We start from the raw sequence: 19116 nt of genomic DNA, 5'->3' as shown, positions 1-19116 counted from the left end.
TATGACAACCCTAGGGTACATAAGGTTCAGAGATAGGAAATGTTAGGATATTTATAGCATAGCATAGAGTACAGCACAGTGTTTTATTTGTATAGTATAGTATAGTGGATAGTGTATATAGCCTTTATTTATGTAGACCAGCTCCTTTCCCTTTTCTTATTTTACCCTTGGCCCTCTTGTTTTTAGTATTTTTTTCCTAGCACCAGGGGAGCCCCCCCCCTCCTAAATGTCGTTGTATGGTACCTGTACTGTATTAATGACAATAAAGACCATTCATTCATTCATTCATTCATTCATTCATACAGTAAGAGGAAAAGTTTGCTTTCAGTTCCCAGGGAGGGGGGAAATCTCGCGAGTAGTGCAACGCGAAGGGATGCGAGGCTGCCGTTGAATCCAACAGAAGAAGAAGAAGAAGAAGAAGAAGAAGACGAAATCTCGCGAGGTTTTAGCCCACGCATGCTCCAGTGTTTACCTCTGTGTGTGTGTGTGTGTAGCTGGACCGTTAGAGCCGTTCAGTATAACAGCTGATCCTGGGACACTGGTCACTCTCTGAGCTCCTGCTCGCATAAAAGGACACTTAACAGACTTGTCAGAGTCAGAGGAGCCGATAACAGTACTAGTTAATATTACTATTACTACAATGTCAGAGACTGATCCGAAGTCTGTCCAGGACCTGACCGGGGTGGTGAGTCTCCATAGCAACTCAATAATTTATCTATTCATTAATCTATCTATTTATATAATTTAGTTTATTTAACTGGGTGGTGTTACATTAGCAGCACTTGGCTGTGTTCGTAAACGAGCCAGGCTGGTGGTTGAACACACGAGGGTGTGGAAATAATAATAATAATAATAATAATAATAATAATAATTCATTATATATATAGCGCTTTCTTTCTTTTCCGAGGCTCAAAGACGCTGACAAATATGGGAGAGATGGAGAACACCTGCCACAGAAACAGCAGCAAGCAACAGAGAACATGATGGGCTCATAGAAGACAGAGTTAACGAACAGGGAGGGGGGAGGGGGGTGGCAGGGTTAGGGGAGATGGTTAGGGGTAGGGGAGGTTGTATGCATGTGCAGGGGGGGAGGGGGGTGGCAGGGTTAGGGGAGATGGTTAGGGGTAGGGGAGGTTGTATGCATGTCCAGGGGGGGAGGGGGGTGGCAGGGTTAGGGGAGATGGTTAGGGGTAGGGGAGGTTGTATGCATGTACAGGGGGGGAGGGGGGTGGCAGGGTTAGGGGAGATGGTTAAGGGTAGGGGAGGTTGTATGCATGTACAGGGGGGGAGGGGGGTGGCAGGGTTAGGGGAGATGGTTAAGGGTAGGGGAGGTTGTATGCATGTGCAGGGGGGGAGGGGGGTGGCAGGGTTAGGGGAGATGGTTAGGGGTAGGGGAGGTTGTATGCATGTCCAGGGGGGGAGGGGGGTGGCAGGGTTAGGGGAGATGGTTAGGGGTAGGGGAGGTTGTATGCATGTCCAGGGGGGGAGGGGGGTGGCAGGGTTAGGGGAGATGGGTAGGGGTAGGGGAGGTTGTATGCATGTCCAGGGGGGAGGGGGGTGGCAGGGTTAGGGGAGATGGTTAGGGGTAGGGGAGGTTGTATGCATGTCCAGGGGGGAGGAGGGGGGGGTGGCAGGGTTAGGGGAGATGGTTAGGGGTAGGGGAGGTTGTATGCATGTCCAGGGGGGGAGGGGGGGTGGCAGGGTTAGGGGAGATGGTTAGGGGTAGGGGAGGTTGTATCCATGTCCAGGGGGGGAGGGGGGTGGCAGGGTTAGGGGAGATGGTTAGGGGTAGGGGAGGTTGTATGCATGTCCAGGGGGGGGAGGGGGGTGGCAGGGTTAGGGGAGATGGTTAGGGGTAGGGGAGGTTGTATGCATGTCCAGGGGGGGGAGGGGGGTGGCAGGGTTAGGGGAGATGGTTAGGGGTAGGGGAGGTTGTATGCATGTACAGGGGGGAGGGGGGTGGCAGGGTTAGGGGAGATGGTTAGGGGTAGGGGGGGGGGGGGGGGGTGCATGTCCAGGGGGGGGGGGCAGGGTTAGGGGAAATGGTCTGTATCGTGGTGTGTAGGGCTGTGTCGTGGTTTGTAGGGCTGTGTCGTGGTGTGTAGGGCTGTGTCGTGGTGTGTAGGGCTGTATCGTGGTTTGTAGGGCTGTGTCGTGGTGTGTAGGGCTGTATCGTGGTGTGTAGGGCTGTGTCATGGTTTGTAGGGCTGTGTCGTGGTGTGTAGGGCTGTGTAGGGATGTATCGGCTGTTCTGCGGTCAGACATTGCTGAAGACCAGCTCAGTCAAACCACGACATAGCCCTACACACCCGACACCGTGATCATACAACGGTTTTACACCGACACCAAGAGTTAAGAGAAAGAGAAGTTCGAGAAGAAACTTTGTGGGCTTGCAAAAATGTTGATATGGCAGTGAGTGAGTGGATACAGTTTAAAGTTGGATTGGGAGCTGTCAAGTTTAATAGATGAAAGAGGAGTAGCGTTTTGAGTCTGGTTGTATGACCATATCGACAGTATTATATGCTCTTCGTTGGAACAAATGTAAATTCATGCTTATAATCAATGCTTGATATAGATTTTTAAAAAGTCTAAATATGATCAAAAGTAAAGTATATCTGGTTCTTTAAGTTGGGTTAGTCTTACACATTTTAAAGATGAATTGAGGTGTCAAGCTTAAAACATTAAAGAGGAACCTAGCCGGAGTGGACCCTGTATGAGAGGCGCTTCTCCACTACCGTTAATCTCAGGAGTGTGTGGAGCAGCTGAACCTGAGGAGCCTGGTGTCCATCTCCATGGATGGACCCAACGTGACCCAACGTGAACTGGAAGTTCTTTGAGCTTCTGCAGCAAGAGCACACTGAGCTGAGGTGGAGCCCAGCTGGTTGTTGTGGGTAGCTGACAGCTGTGGCCTCCACACCCTACATAACACATTCAAATGCGGCTTCTCCATATGGCATTTGTTCACTAATTGTTTATTGAATAAATATGTTTCAATTTATCTAGTGGTGTGGTAATCCGCTCATTTAATTCTTTAAAGAAATATTGCTGTGGTGGTTGTCCCACATTGCTAGTTTTGCTATCAGCAGCCGTTGGGCATTCGGTCTCTCCACCCATGTACAGTATGTATATTTTCGGTCTCAAATTCCATTCCAAGTGGCATTAAAAAGGTCTTAAAAAGGCGTACATTTAACTTGCTGAAACTTGCAGATACCCTGTGATAATCTTAGCTTTCTAACTATGCCAAACCTGTGTCAATAATGAGTGAGAAAGCGGGTTACAATCTTAGTATTACTTAAGTATTACTTAACTGGAGAAATCCAGTTCACTCTACTTTTGAGGTTAACAATATTTGCATTCTACTCACATAGCGTGGAGAGTCAAATGAAGACAGGCATTTTTTTTGGTCTGACAATAAGCAAATCACATACTGGCTACTGGCTGTTTTCATAGTTCAGCTAATGAGATTGTCAGCTTGATTTTAGCTTAACTGTAATGCAAGACAGCCAGTTAGCTAGCCGTGCAGTATGATATTAGCTGTTAATAACCCTGTTACCCCCAACATGCTAAAAGCACCAACTCTTGGTTATTTCATCCTCTTTGTTAAGCTTTTCAGACAGGAAATAACTTCTCTCCTAACTTTCACAGACCGATTGTAAAGTGGGATGTTAGCGTGTGTGTGCATCGTGTTGGCTAGCTGGCACTGGCAGCAGTTTTAGTTGGCCAGCTGTCACCGACATCAGCATGACCCTAAAAAGATTTCCCGGGAATAAATGCATACAAATCCTGGTTTGTTTCCATGGTTATGGTGTCTGCGTTGGAAGCAGCCCACATGTTCGCTCGACCAGCCTGTTCAGCAGGCATCGCAGGCATCGCAGGCCATCAAGTTCAGTCAATCAAAAATGCGCAGCTTTGCAACAACATGCTCCAAGAGAGGAACTTGTCCGCCCACATCGTTGCCAGAAAAACAACAATCCCTAGCTAGCTAGTCTACATACTGTATCTGTATGTTCTCAACACAGTCTCTCTCTCTCTCTCTCTCTCTCTCTCTCTCTCTCTCTCTCTCTCTCTCTCTCTCTCTCTCTCTCTCTCTCTCTCTCTCTCTCCCTCTCTCTCTCTCTCTCTCTTTCTCTCTGTCTCTGTCTCCCCCTCTCTCTCTCTCTCTGTGTCTCCCTCTCTCCCCTGGTTATGAGGCATGTGATTTACGTGTAGGCATCGCAGGCCATCAGTTCAGTCAATCAAAAATGCGCAGCTTTGCAACATGCTCAGTCTACATACTGTATGTTCTCAACACAGTCTCTCTCTCTCTCTCTCTCTCTCTCTCTCTCTCTCTCTCTCTCTCTCTCTCTCTCTCTCTCTTTCTCTCTCTTTCTCTCTCTCTCTCTCTCTCTCTCTCTCTCTCTCTCTCTCTCTCTCTCTCTCTCTCTCTCTCTCTCTCTCTCTCTCTCTCTCTCTCTCTCTCTCTCTCTCTCTCTCTCTCTCTCTCTCTCTCTCTCTCCTCCAGGTCCAAACGTTGCTGCAGCAGATGCAAGATAAGTTCCAGACCATGTCGGATCAGATCATTGGGAGAAATATCCTTTTTTTCTGCCGGGTGGGGGGGGTGCAGGTAAAGTGGAACTTCACTGGAGACACTCAAACAAGCGTGCAGCTAGTGACATTAGATTTTGATTTTGATTTGATTTGATTTTTAATTAGGAATTTACATAGAATCATTCAAGCATCATGACACTAAGTAATGTCCAGAGGATAGCACTTAAAAGCATTATTTAAAACACTTATTTCCATTTAGTGGTCCTCGATGGAATCATAAAGTGAAATAAAACAAAACATCACACAGCATAAAAACTGCATAAGAACACAACATTAAAACACACAACATGGAAACATAAAGTGAAACAAAACAACTCGAGATAGTGACATTAGATATATAATATAATATTTGGCTGTCAAACCAGGGTTTGATAGGGGTTTATAATGCAGATATTTGGCTGTCAAACTTGATGCCATTATAATAAAATGTACTCATGTTGATTTGTCCACTTTCCCCCCATCATCCCAGAAACAGGCAGTGTGACTGCAGGTTCAAAGCTACAGTTAGGTCCGTATATATTTGGACAGTGACACAATGTCCATAATTTTGGCTCTGTACGCCACCACAATGAATTTTAAATGAAACAATCGAGATGTAATTGAAGTGCAGACTTTCCGCTTTAATTCAAGGGGTTGAACAAAAATATTGTATGAAACGTTTAGGAATTGCAACCACATTTTATACACAGTACCCTATTTTCAGGAGCTTAAAAGTAATTGGACAAATTAACATAATCATTAATAAAATGTTAATTTTTAATACTAGAAAGAAATAATGAAGGAATAGTCCACACTGGCACATGAAACGGCTTTTGAATCAATTGTCCAATTACTTTTGGTCCCTTGAAAAAGAGGGCGCTACATATTAAAGAGATGTAATTCCTAAACCCTTCCTTCAATTTCAATTTGGATGTGAATACCCTTACCTTAAAGCTGAGAGTCTGCACTTTAAGCTCATATTCATTATATAACTGTAACTTGAAGATGTTTTGGTAAACAGCTAAAATTACAAAAATTCTGTCTGTGTCCAAATATATCCTGTATGTTTGTCTCCAGATATTTCCATTGTCATGCTATTCGTTGAATGTGATGTAATCACTTTACCAGTGTATGCTTTTGCTGTTATTCTGTATTACATGGCATGATATAGGCTGCAGTTTATAACCTGACAAAACACATTCATGTTCATTACATACAGAATCAACACAGTGTCAATGATAGCATCATTTACATACAGTACACAACCAGAGGTGGGTGGAGTACTGAAGGCTGTACCAGGGTTCCCACGGGTCCTTGAAATCCTTGAAAGTTTGTGAATTTGAGAAAAAGAAATCTAGGTCTTAAAAGCTTTTGAAAATAGACATGGGTCATTGAAAGTGCTTGAATTCCCTCTCTCTCTCTCTCTCTCTCTCTCTCTCTCTCTCTCTCTCTCTCTCTCTCTCTCTCTCTCTCTCTCTCTCTCTCTCTCTCTCTCTCTCTCTAAAAAACAAACAATGTATATTCAAAAATGTTTTACTTAGCTCGTCAACTACTTAAAAATGTAGTGTGGTACATACAGTATGATTTATCTGCCACTGTCTGAGTGATTAATGTCTCACCCCCAAACGTCATGCTACCTGTATATCTGGACCCCAAATTGTTCCCAGTGAGCGGGCCGGCGCCTTACATGGTAGCTTGCTACCATTGGTGTGTGAATGGGCTTTGGATAAAGGCGCTATATAAGTGCAGTCCATTTACCATTTACCATGAAGGCAGATTGTCAAGATCAGAGACGAAGGGTCTCTCTGCTGAGAAATGTGCAGATGTATGGATGGGACACGGAGGATTTGAAATAATAATAATAATAATAATAATAATAATAATAATAACTTGTATAACACTTTTCCTGCAAACATTGCAGCTCAAAGTGCTTTAATCATTATATAATCTTAATTTAATTATTTTGTTATTAAAAGGATGGGCTTTTATAATCTTAATTTAATTATTTAGTCATTTAAAGGTAATATTAAAAAGATGGGTTTTTAGTCTTGTTTTGAACATATCTGCTAAGGTTGCATCCCTAATGTAAACTGCCAGTGCATTCCACAATCTGGGTGAGATAAAATGAGAATGCAGCCTCACCAAATCTCTTCTTTTGTACATGTGGTACACAGAGAAAACCAGTGTCAGAAGACCTGAGAGCTCTATTGGGCTGATATGCTAGCAGAAGACCTGAGAGCTCTATTGGGCTGATATGCTAGCAGAAGACCTGAGAGCTCTATTGGGCTGATATGCTAGCAAAAGACCTGAGAGCTCTATTGGGCTGATATGCTAGCAGAAGACCTGAGAGCTCTATTGGGCTGATATGCTAGCAGAAGACCTGAGAGCTCTATTGGGCTGATATGCTAGCAAAAGACCTGAGAGCTCTATTGGGCTGATATGCTAGCAGAATACCTGAGAGCTCTATTGGGCTGATATGCTAGCAGAAGACCTGAGAGCTCTATTGGGCTGATATGCTAGCAGAAGACCTGAGAGCTCTATTGGGCTGATATGCTAGCAGAATACCTGAGAGCTCTATTGGGCTGATATGCTAGCAGAAGACCTGAGAGCTCTATTGGGCTGATATGCTAGCAGAAGACCTGAGAGCTCTATTGGGCTGATATGCTAGCAGAAGACCTGAGAGCTCTATTGGGCTGATATGCTAGCAGAAGACCTGAGAGCTCTATTGGGCTGATATGCTAGCAGAAGACCTGAGAGCTCTACTGGGCTGATATGCTAGCAAAAGACCTGAGAGCTCTATTGGGCTGATATGCTAGAAGGTCTTTCAGCTATTCTGGTGCTGTGCCAGTGAGAGGTGGGGATGTTCTGTGCATTGCTGTACTCTCCAAGCTTCTTCCTTGACCAGAGCAACTTGACGAGATGAGCAGTCGCATAGACGACCTGGAGAAGAACATCGCTGACCTGATGACGCAGGCGGGCGTGGAGGAGCTGGAGGACCAGGTGACAGAGGACCTGGACTCTGCTTAATGGTAATGATGCTAATGATGCTAACACTGCTTAATGGTAATGATGCTAACACTGCTAACACTGCTTAATGGTAATGATGCTAACACTGCTAACACTGCTTAATGGTAATGATGCTAATGATGCTAACACTGCTTAATGCATCGTTTCTCAACGGGGGCGGTACCGCCCCCCAGGGGGCGTTCAGACAACATCGGGGGGCGCTGGAGCAAATATTTTTTAAAGGGGGGCGTTGAGGTGTTCTTGGGGGGCGTTCGTTCACGCATAAAGTATTTTTCTCATGAAAAACAGCTGTGTTATTACGGGCACATTCGTAAATGCACGAACGGTCAGTTCGCTCGGACAAACCGTGTTTTCAGTCAGAGCACCCACCTCTGAGCGCTCCCAGAGCGCAGTGTTCTGAACTTGACCGGGCTCTGTGACGCAGACACACGTAGCGCCACGCCCCAAAAAATTTAAGTTTCCAATGTGTCTGGGTAAGCTGCATTGTAGAAGAATCTTGACAGTTCATGTACAGTGCAGAAATTGCAATACTATGCTACGATAGAAAGAACCCCGGTTCATCCCATCTGTAACATCATGTTGACCAATGCACAACTTCTATGAGTGTTTTCCTTGTAGGCTATGCTTGAGTGACATATGTTTCAGTTTGTGGGCTCATTGTAATTGTTGCGTTCGCTTCGTTTGCTTCCTTTCAATACAGCTTATTTAATTTAGTTAAAATGAGTGCTAATACCATACCACCATACCAGAACATCACAGCAGGAACAACCTATCTCAAAAAAGCGATCGTAATAAACCAGTCCTGAAAGTTCTCTGTCGCTTACCAAAAATCGAACCTAGAGAAATCAGCTACGAATGTCCCCTCCCCTCGCAGGTTCATTACAGTATATTACATAAATGTATTACTGTTAAGTGTTGTTGTGGATGTTATCCCTAGTGCCATTCTGAGGTTAGCATTGCGATGTGTTTGCAAACTAAAATATACGATCGCTTTTTTGTGATATGTTGCTCCTCTTGTGATGTCCTGGAAACGAACGCATCAGCTGCAGCGTCTTTTGTATTGATCAGCTGTCATCAGTGTTATTACGGGTACGTTCGTAAATGCACACACGGTCAGTTCGCTCGGACAAAACCGTGTTTTCAGTCAGAGCGCCCATCTCTGAGCGCTCCCAGGGCGCAGAGCTCTGAACTTTGGAACTTTGTTATGTTTTGATATGTTTTGATATGAGAAATTCGAAGTGGTCAGTTTATGAAAATAATACCATAGAATACTAAATAAAATATTAAAATAATAGCCCCCTAGCGTTTGCCGCCATATTGTGACACCACCCCCCCCCCCACCCCCCAAAGTCCAATAAAAAATGAATAAATATTAGCATCATAAAACAGCAATTTGGAGAAATGCAACACCAGCACACTTAAAAAAAACTAACAATGTTAGTTGTAATGTACAGTTCTGCATCCTACTGTTTGTTCTGCATCGGACATGTGTGAAATTGCTGCTGTTCCGTAGCAGTCTGTTTGTATTCTCTGATGTTGTCTGAGTTTGTTTAACACTCAGAAACAGCATTTTTATTCACATTCACATGGCTTTTCTGCTCTCTGGTAAACTAATGATAATGATATTCCAACTGCCCAGTTAAATCCAATCTATTATTTGGCATTCAGTGACATGCTTTTTAAATGATATAACACAGAATATTAGTCAACATTAATATTTAGGGAAGAAAATAACCCTACTTTTTTTGATGGGGGGGCGGTAAGAGGCCTGGATAATGGACAGGGGGGCGCTGGCCCAAAAAAGGTTGAGAACCACTGGCTTAATGGTAATGATGCTAATTATGCTAACACTGCTTAATGGTAATGATGCTAACGATGCTAACACTGCTTAATGGTAATGATGCTAACACTGTTTAATGCTAATGATGCTAACACTGCTTAATGCTAATGATGTTTGTTTGTTTGTTTGTTTATTTGGGTCCACCATTAGATACAGCAAATATGCAGTAGCTATTCTTCCTGGGGTCCTCATGCCATACTTTCAAACAATTTTTCATCTTAAACACTTAAATACAGACAATACACTTCCATAACATTCATACATACATACATTTGGTCAATTATTTAAATTTTTAGTTGAAGACAACTTAATAACGAAATAAAGAAAAATAATACAGAAAGAAAAGTGGAGAGACAAAAACATAACTCTCCTTCCCCTCGGGATCACAATGTTAACGCTGCATTAGTCACTCAGACATAAGTTAGAGTGCAGGCATTTACATGTTTAACATTTACATTTTAGCCATTTTAGCAGACGCCTTTCGCCTTTATCCATAGCGACTTACATAACAAATACTGGTGACTAAGTGCATCGTCTGTCCACCAGTCATAGCAGGGAAAAGTCATCTATGCTCAGGCCAGGGGCATTGGCAGTCGTCGTGCTAGAAGATGTTTTTTGTTTTTTTATCATGACGGGAAACAGTACAGGGGGGTAGTAGATGTCTCAGGAGGGACAGTACAGGGGGGTAGTAGATGTCTCAGGAGGGACAGTACAGGGGGGTAGTAGATGTCTCAGGAGACACAGTGCAGGGGGGTAATAGTTGTCTCAGGAGACACAGTGCTGGAGGGTAGTAGATGTCTCAGGAGGGACAGTACAGGGGGGTAGTAGATGTCTCAGGAGACACAGTACAGGGGGGTAGTAGATGTCTCATGAGACACAGTACAGGGGGGTAGTAGATGTCTCAGGAGACACAGTACAGGGGGTAGTAGATGTCTCAGGAGACAGTGATGGGGGGTAGTAGATGTCTCAGGAGGGATAGTACAGGGGGGTAGTAGATGTCTCAGGAAAAACAGTACAGGGGGGTAGTAGATGTCTCAGGAGGGACAGTACAGGGGGGGTAGTAGATGTCTCAGGAGGGTAGTAGATGTCTCAGGAGAAACAGTACAGGGGGGTAGTAGATGTCTCAGGAGACACAGTACAGGGGGTAGTAGATGTCTCAGGAGACAGTGATGGGGGGTAGTAGATGTCTCAGGAGGGACAGTACAGGGGGGTAGTAGATGTCTCAGGAGACACAGTACAGGGGGGTGGTAGATGTCTCAGGAGGGACAGTACAGGGGGTAGTAGATGTCTCAGGAGACACAGTACAGGGGGGTAGTAGATGTCTCAGGAGGGATAGTACAGGGGGGTAGTAGATGTCTCAGGAGACACAGTACAGGGGGGTAGTAGATGTCTCAGGAGGGATAGTACAGGGGGGTAGTAGATGTCTCAGGAGGGATAGTACGGGGGGTAGTAGATGTCTCAGGAGAAACAGTACAGGGGGTAGTAGATGTCTCAGGAGGGACAGTACGGGGGGTAGTAGATGTCTCAGGAGAAACAGTACAGGGGGTAGTAGATGTCTCAGGAGGGACAGTACAGGGGGGTAGTGGATGTCTCAGGAGGGACAGTTAAGGTGTAGCCTGAAGAGATGGGTAGCCTAGCCTGGTTTAAAGGCATATCGTTTGTGTTTGAATCTCGCATATGGTTTTATACCGACTCTCTTTCCTCCCTCCTAGGTTGCCAAGTAACAGACAGAGGAGAGACCAAAAGGGCAGCATAGATTTTTTTCGATGTGTTGTATATTTTTGTCCTGTTATTTTAGTTTTGCTGTGTATGTAATATGTTTTATATTTACAGTTATATTAACTCTTGTAATTAATGATCAGTGTTGACGTGGACTGTAAACATTTTCCTGTCAGTCTTGAATTGATATTTTGACTTTTGGAACACTACCCAGATGGCTCATTCAGGTGCTAAGGCCAGTAAACTTGTTAACTTGCAGATTTAACATCAAGAATATTTCAACATCGATGAACCACTACTGAATTTATTTCCTACATTAATGCGTGGTTTTGAGATTCAATGTACTGTACTTTGTCTTTACAATAAACCAGGTTTGAATACTTGTGGACTTCCTCTTTAACACTCAACAACATTACACCCTGGTTTTCAAACATCTTCATATTTTTCCCCAGATGAGAGGCATGATAACTTGCATTATAACTTGCGCTCCCAATATGTTCTGCAGTTGCTTGTTCCTGTGTTCGCACAGAGCTGGGGAAAAAAGCCTTCAACTACCGTACGCTGCCCCCTCTGCTTGGAACACCCTCCAGAAAGACTGATGTCATACGACGCCTTTAGTGGAATCTTGAAGGACCTTGAAGGGGAAAGTACTAGAGGGTGTCTCTGTACTTTAACGCAGCCACCTATGCATTCCTGATACCAGGGCTGTTTGGGAGATATGCGAGGCCCTGTGCGAAGTCAGATTTGCGAGGCCTTTTATAATGATGTAGGCTACTGTTATAACCGCGCGACACGCACGCACCGATATATTGCAAGAAATGCGCTCACAGGCTGTGCTGATAGACAATAGAATATCTACTTATTTAGATAGTTTACTACCATGTTTGTTTCATTTCAAACCTTTTATACTCGTAAAGGATTAGGATTTAGGATAAAGCAGTCATCATACCCAACATTAAATACGCACAAGCCATTATTGACATGAATAGAGATGTTACTCACCACCATGTAGGCCTATCCTTTATGTTGAAAAGCTTACAGCAAAAGCAAAAAGACATGTCCCGTTTTTGAGAGTACACAAGCCACTTTCTTTAAAAATTTTCCCCATTTGGTAGTTTTCGGAGAAATAAAGTTTCACTAAAGTTCCTGTTCTCATTATTTTTAGGATAACTAAATCCAGGTTTCATCTTTAGGGGATCTCTTCTAATGATCACTTCTGTAACTGTAGAGTCCATATGTACCGGCCAATTTACCAGGATCATCATACATGACATATCTAACACCGTGGGCTCGTCTTGCGTTCCATCACTCTCAGCCCTGCTGCTGCTGCTCTGAGTAGCTCCATCTTCCGCCTCCGTATCCTCTACTTCGCCACTCCTGACCATCATCACCTGGGGCTGGGCAGCCCCACTGCTGCCGGTGTAGCAGTTGTCCTCCTCCACCTCAGAGACATCATCTTTGCCTCTCAGGGGGGGCTGTGCCGTGCTACTACTAGCATTGCTAGTGCTATCAGTAACGTTAGCTTCTTCGGTGCTAACGGGAGCCTCACTTGTTTTTAGAAATGTTTCGAACGAACCTCTAAGCGAGGCCCTGAAGCCTTCCTTTCTTTTATTTGTATTTCTTTTTTCAGCACCCGATTAACATTTTCTTCCTCGGTCTCGTTCCCTCTGCATTTTGTCCGTTGCACTAAGCAGTCACTATGCACAACAAGTGTCAACGCGCGCCCCAAAAATATTTTCACGTTTCACGTAAGGTGTCATAGGGGGAAATTACTTTTTTCTGTTGCTAAGAATCTCCCTGTCCTACAGGTATGCTAGATTTTAGATGTATGATTGACTATGATTATCACATGTGTGAACATTTAGAAATGTATTAAAGGCAAAAATAATAATATGGTCCCTTGCCTGGCGCTTTGGAGGGCCTCGCCAGCCAGGGTACCAAACATTTTTTTTTTTTACCCTGCCTCACGCGAGGCCCTCCAAAGCGCGAGGCCCTGTGCCACCGCCCCAGCTAGCCCCCCCTTAAAGCGGCCCTGCCTGATACTGCCTTATGTTCACTGTTTTATACTGTATGTCTGAAACCTAAATGTGTCTGTCTTCATATGCTGCCCTCTTGGCCAGGTCTCTCTTGGAAAATACATTTTAAATCTCAATGAGTATTCACCTGCTTAAATAAAGGTATAATATATATATATATATATATTTAAATGAACAGTATAATTGGAGATATTGGACTCCTAATATCTACTTAGAATTTTCTTATCTCTGTTTTGTAACACACTACATCATTAGACTATAAAACATGATTCTGCTTACAATTCTGTTTACATCTGACTTGTTATAATAATAATAATAATAATAATAATAACTTTATTTGTATAGCGCTTTTCCTGCAAACGTTGCAGCTGAAAGTGCTTTAATCATTGTATAATCTTAATTTAATTATTTTGTAATTTAAATGCAATATTAAAAGGATGGGTTTTTATAATCTTAATTTAATTATTTAGTCATTTAAAGGCAATATTAAAAAGATGGGTTTTTAGTCTTGACTTGAACATATTTGCTGAGGTTGCATCCCTAATGTCAACTGGCAGTGCATTCCACAATTTGGGTGGAATAATATAATATATAAAAAATAGTGTATTATGTGATACACTAAGCGCATTCCTATTCCGAAAGCTACCTGCCAAATGTGGCTGGTCGAACACATTCTGATCTCAATAAAATGTATTGTATCATCAGATAAGGAATTTAAGCGGTTATAGTCCACATTAGGCGGTTGATAAGGCAATCATGTTGTGAAAGACTCGATAAAAAGGGGACCCTTGGCTTGATAATGATCCCTAGGCAACTCTTAAAGTGCCTATTATCCTCTATGAAATAATAACATAACACACAAACAACCTTTTTAAAAGTCTTCAGGTAGGCCTATATTATATTATGGTCCCTACTGTATATGTACAGTGAATTTATAGCGCTGTAGAAAGCAAACACGTCGATGCAATTCCTTTAACAGATTACTGTGCTGGTGTCCATATCAGATTGCATCTAAAGCTACAGATATGTAATCATGTGTACTTCCATTATATGGGTCATTCAAATATTCTGAATCTTCCAACACATACAGTATCTAATCAACAATAAAGTCATGTGAAATAATTAGGACAACCCATGAACAATTCTTTCAGCTGTGTGATGTTTGAGTGTTTTGCATGCACAGCCCATTTCAAATCACCCCACAGCGTCTCAATTGGATTAACACTAGAACAGCCGTGCCTTTTTACCTACCCCCTCTTTATAATGCTCAAGCTGCTACTTACACACAACGACCACTAGTTGGCCGCCTTGTAAATTAGCCTGCTTCCGACACAGAAAAAAAACTGCAAAATAGCTTTATACTAGCTTATCCTGATGTGATGTTGAAAATGTAAGGATACTGGGGTGGTAGAACGCACATATCTAGGAAAAGTCATGAAAGGAGGGTCCTGAAATTTGAAATTTTGCAAAGATATAAACATTCCTCGCGGCTGTTCTAGTGTTCCCATCCAGACCTTGACTTGTGCATTCTAGAACCTTGGTGATGTTCTGGAATGTTTTGGGTGTTTGTCATGTTTCATGGTGTTCCACATCTGCTTCAGATTACATTTTTGGACAGATGGTCTGACATTTTCCTCAAGCACCCCTCTGACACAATAAATAATTCATAGTGGATTCTGTTATGATGGTGAGCTGGCCAGGCCCAGACCATGACATTTCCACCCCCATGCTTCACAGTTTGTGAGCTTAGAATTATACGGTTCTATCTCCGTTTAGGGCAGTTCAGAGATATTGAGCGTCAAAGTTTTTACATTCCATTATGTTTTGTGAGCTGGAACCTTTGTATTTTATTAATTAATTAGTAACTAAAAAATGTCAACATTTTAAAAATAACACCACACAGGCATTAATAAACACCTAATGGATCAGATTATGTAAAAAACTCAATTTTGACCAAAAAAAGAACCGTATAATTCTAACGTCACGAGTTGGTATGAGGTCCTTGTGCTCAAATGCTGTCTTTGATTCGCGCCAAACATGTTTTCTGTTACTGTGCCCAAATAATTCAACTTTGGATTCATCTGTTCAAAGCACATTGTTCCAGATGTCCTGGTGTTTGTCTAGGAGGTTTGAGTCTTGCCCTGATGGGTTTTTGACAGGAAGGGATTCCTCCTTGCACACCTCCCATCAAAATCAAACTTGTGCAGTCTCTCTCTGATGGTAGATTTACATTAACATTTTACATTTTTTAGGCATTTAGCAGATGCCTTATTCCAAAGCGACTTACAAGTCAGTACCTTTGACTTGAAGTGAATCATCAGAAATAAAGGTGTTTTTTTACCCCACGGTGCTGGGGGGTAGTAGATGTCTCAGGAGACGCAGTGCTGGGGGGTAGTAGATGTCTCAGGAGACACAGTGCTGGGGGGGTAGTAGATGTCTCAGGAGACACAGTGCTGGGGGGGTAGTAGATGTCTCAGGAGACGCAGTGCTGGGGGGTAGTAGATGTCTCAGGAGACGCAGTGCTGGGGGGTAGTAGATGTCTCAGGATACACAGTGCTGGGGGGTAGTAGATGTCTCAGGAGACGCAGTGCTGGGGGGTAGTAGATGTCTCAGGAGGGACAATGCTGGGGGGTAGTAGATGTCTCAGGAGACACAGTGCTGGGGGGGTAGTAGATGTCTCAGGAGACACAGTGCAGGGGGGTAGTAGATGTCTCAGGAGGGACAATGCTGGGGGGTAGTAGATGTCTCAGGAGACACAGTGCTGGGGGGGTAGTAGATGTCTCAGGAGACACAGTGCTGGGGGATAGTAGATGTCTCAGGAGACGCAGTGCTGGGGGGTAGTAGATGTCTCAGGAGACGCAGTGCTGGGGGGTAGTAGATGTCTCAGGAGACGCAGTGCTGGGGGGTAGTAGATGTCTCAGGAGGAGCAGGAGCAGGAGGAGCAGTTAAGCACGAGCAGTTAAGCAGTTAAGTGCATGTACTGACATCAACTGTGGCCAGAGCTACCTGTAGGTCCCATAATGACTCACGTGTGCGGTGTCCACACAGACAGCGTTTCTGCTGTGGAGCTTTCTACTTAAGTGGAGAACAGTTTCCTTGGGTCAGAGGCAGAGGATTGAATTGTGAGACATCTTCTGCCCCTCAGCACTGCGTCTCCTGAAGACACCCGCTTTTCCCCTTTACTGTGTCCCCTAAAAACTTCTATTGCCCCCCTTGTACTGTTTCTCTGTTTCTCCAGTGTCAAAAAAAAAAAAAAAGTTTAGAAGAAGGTGATAGAAGAAGGTTTTTCCTTCTATCAATGGCCCCGGGCCTGAGCTGGATTACTCTTCCTGCTGTGACTGGTGGATTGATGATTCACTTGCTTAGTATTCAAATGTATTGATTGTAAGTCGCTTTGGAAAAAGGCGTCTGCTAAATGCCAAAAGTTTAAATGTACTTAAGTGGAGAACAGTTTCCTTGGGTCAGAGGCAGAGGGTTGAATTGTGGAATAGTAGTAAGAAGCTTTAGCCGCTGATACAGAGGAGGTGTGGTTGAGGAGGAGAGAAAGATAAGGTTTTAGGTCTTCAGGGAGGCCCGCGTTCTTCTCCATTTCCACTCAGCTGCCCGGAGCTCGATTCTACACGCTTGCAGGTTCCAGACAGCCAACACCTATGACTCACAGGTGGCGACACGTGTCTCTGAGTGTCTTGCAGACTTTTGCTTGATGTCGGCCCGCCACCTCGAGCTCAACCCTAACAAGACTGAGCTGCTCTTCCTCCCTGGGAAAGCATGCCCTCTCCAAGACTTCACATCACAGAAGAGAACTCTACTAGGGAAGGGGTTGTGTCAATTTGGAATGGAAGGGACCCCTTGGTTTTGGTAAAAAAAAAGAAAAAAAAGTTCCTTGGTTTTGGTACAGAAATCTAATAATTTTTTTAATAATTTTGCCATTTAGCAGACGCTTTTAATCCAAAGCGATTTACAATTACGAATCACAGGGACATTCCCCCTGGAGTAACTGAGGGCTAAGTGCCTTACTCAAGGGCACACTAGTAGTGGTGTGGTTTCAGGCGGGATTTGAACTCACAACCTTCCGATCACAAGTCCAACTCACTATCCACAAGACTACCACTACCCCTTTAATTAATTAATTGCATATGTAGTATGAGATCACTGAGATAGTGTGAGTGCATGTCGGTTGATTCGGTTGATTGTATGGCTAATAAAACAGTGTTTGTTTGTTTGTTACAGTAGGTGGTAGCACCGATCAGATAGAGAATAGGGACTCCAGGGTCCCAATCACATTGCAGAAGTGTTGCATTGATCGCTGTTGGCCAAAAGAACAGAAGCAGAGTGTGTACTATCAGATACTAATCTGTGGGTAGACTAGAATACTCTTAGTGGGGTTAGTTTAGTTGTTGTTAATTTCACAGTAGTTGGTATGTTTAGGGCCATAATTGTCAGCTACATTGATATCACAATTATATATTATTCTATATAGCAGAAATACACATGAAACATATAGATTAAGTCTGACAGGAGCGAGCGTAGCTTCAGTTAATTTAATTGCTTCGACAGGTGCTCACTTTCTTGGTCCAGTCTATTAGATTAGATTAGATTAAACTTTATTGTCATTGATAGACAGACTACATGTTTAGAACATTGCAGAGTACATAGTGTGTGTAGGCCCGGAAAAACACATACAAATAATTCATTCATCCCAACTGCAACCACCGCCCTGAACGTTTTAAAAATAGAAAGCGCATTGTTTTTTTAAATTTTTTACATTTAAATTTGTAAATGTTTTACATTTAAATTTTTAAATGTTTTAAATGTAATTTTTTACATTTTTAAAATATATGTTATTTATGCATTTTCAGTTTACAGGGACAGACAAGATACATCACAAGGACAATAAACTCGCCCACCTCCCCCTTCCCTCCACCCCTAAGCAAATTAAACAAGCACGAGGACAGTAACAAAGAATTTTAAAATTAAATAAATAAATAAACAAACAAACAGTAACAACATAACTAACTGCTCTTTAAATGTAAAAGAAAGAAATAAAGATCAGCACCATTTTTCGATAGACGCCCGTGATGGGATTCGGGGTAAGTAAAATAAAAATAAATAAATAAAAATAATATTTATATATATAAATACACAGTATATCAACATCATATACATATCAACATCATATAATAGTATATCAACATCAGCATCAACACATCAAGAGACAAGCCTCCTTGACTGAGGGGCCTGGTTTATGAGAGTGTATAAGTTGACAGCGTAAAGGCATAAAGGCATTACAGAATTCAGGGCAGCTTCGATAAATAAGATATAAATGGTTGCCATATCCTGTCAAAGATTGCAGATTTGAGAGAGACAGTGTATCGGATCTTTTCCATGTGTAGCAGATTGGTGATCTCTGCTAACCAAGTTTTAAACACAGGTACTTCTTCACCCTTCCACAGTGTGAGTATATTCCTCTTTGCAACAACCATGGCATGTTGTATTGTCTTCTGTTCATAATGAGACAGAGTTAAATGATGCTTGGTTTCCCCTAGGATTGCAGTGTATGAGTCAGGTGTGAGGTCGCAGCTATATACATCAGAAAAACTTTTGAAAATATCTGACCAGAACTTTTTTAGTTTAGGGCAGGACCAGAAAAGATGACCCAGTGTGCCCTCAGCTGATTTACACTTCGGGCAAACTGGGGATACAGAGGGGTAAAATGAGTGTAGTTTGGTACAGGAGTAGTGCAGTCTATGAATCACTTTAAATTGGATAAGTTGGTGTCGGGAGTTTATAGAGCAGCTGTGGATAGCATTAAGGCTCGTTTCCCAGCTCTCGTCGTCAATTGTTATACCCAGATCTTCTTCCCATGCTTCTTTTAAGTGTTGCGTGGAGATTGGGTCATGTGTTGTAAAAACATCAACAAGTCTAGAG

At 43.0% G+C, this 19116-nt stretch overlaps 1 protein-coding gene across 1 annotated transcript; it reads left to right on the top strand.

The window, feature by feature from the left end:
* Positions 1–609: 609 nt before the first annotated feature.
* On the top strand, positions 610–11328 carry LOC308157391 (heat shock factor-binding protein 1-like). Its single transcript, XM_080530940.1, has 4 exons — positions 610–685; positions 4502–4564; positions 7474–7595; positions 11146–11328. Exons 1-3 carry the CDS (start codon positions 641–643, stop codon positions 7591–7593), a joined length of 228 nt encoding a protein of 75 aa, XP_080387066.1. The 5' UTR covers positions 610–640; the 3' UTR covers positions 7594–7595; positions 11146–11328.
* The last annotated feature ends 7788 nt before the right edge of the window (positions 11329–19116 follow it).

This window comes from Nansenia antarctica (assembly GCF_963989245.1).
Source record: "Nansenia antarctica genome assembly, chromosome: 5".
NCBI lineage: Eukaryota > Metazoa > Chordata > Actinopteri > Argentiniformes > Microstomatidae > Nansenia > Nansenia antarctica.
The sequence above is the reverse complement of the archived record's forward strand: the minus strand, read 5'-3'. Positions and strand labels throughout refer to the sequence as shown.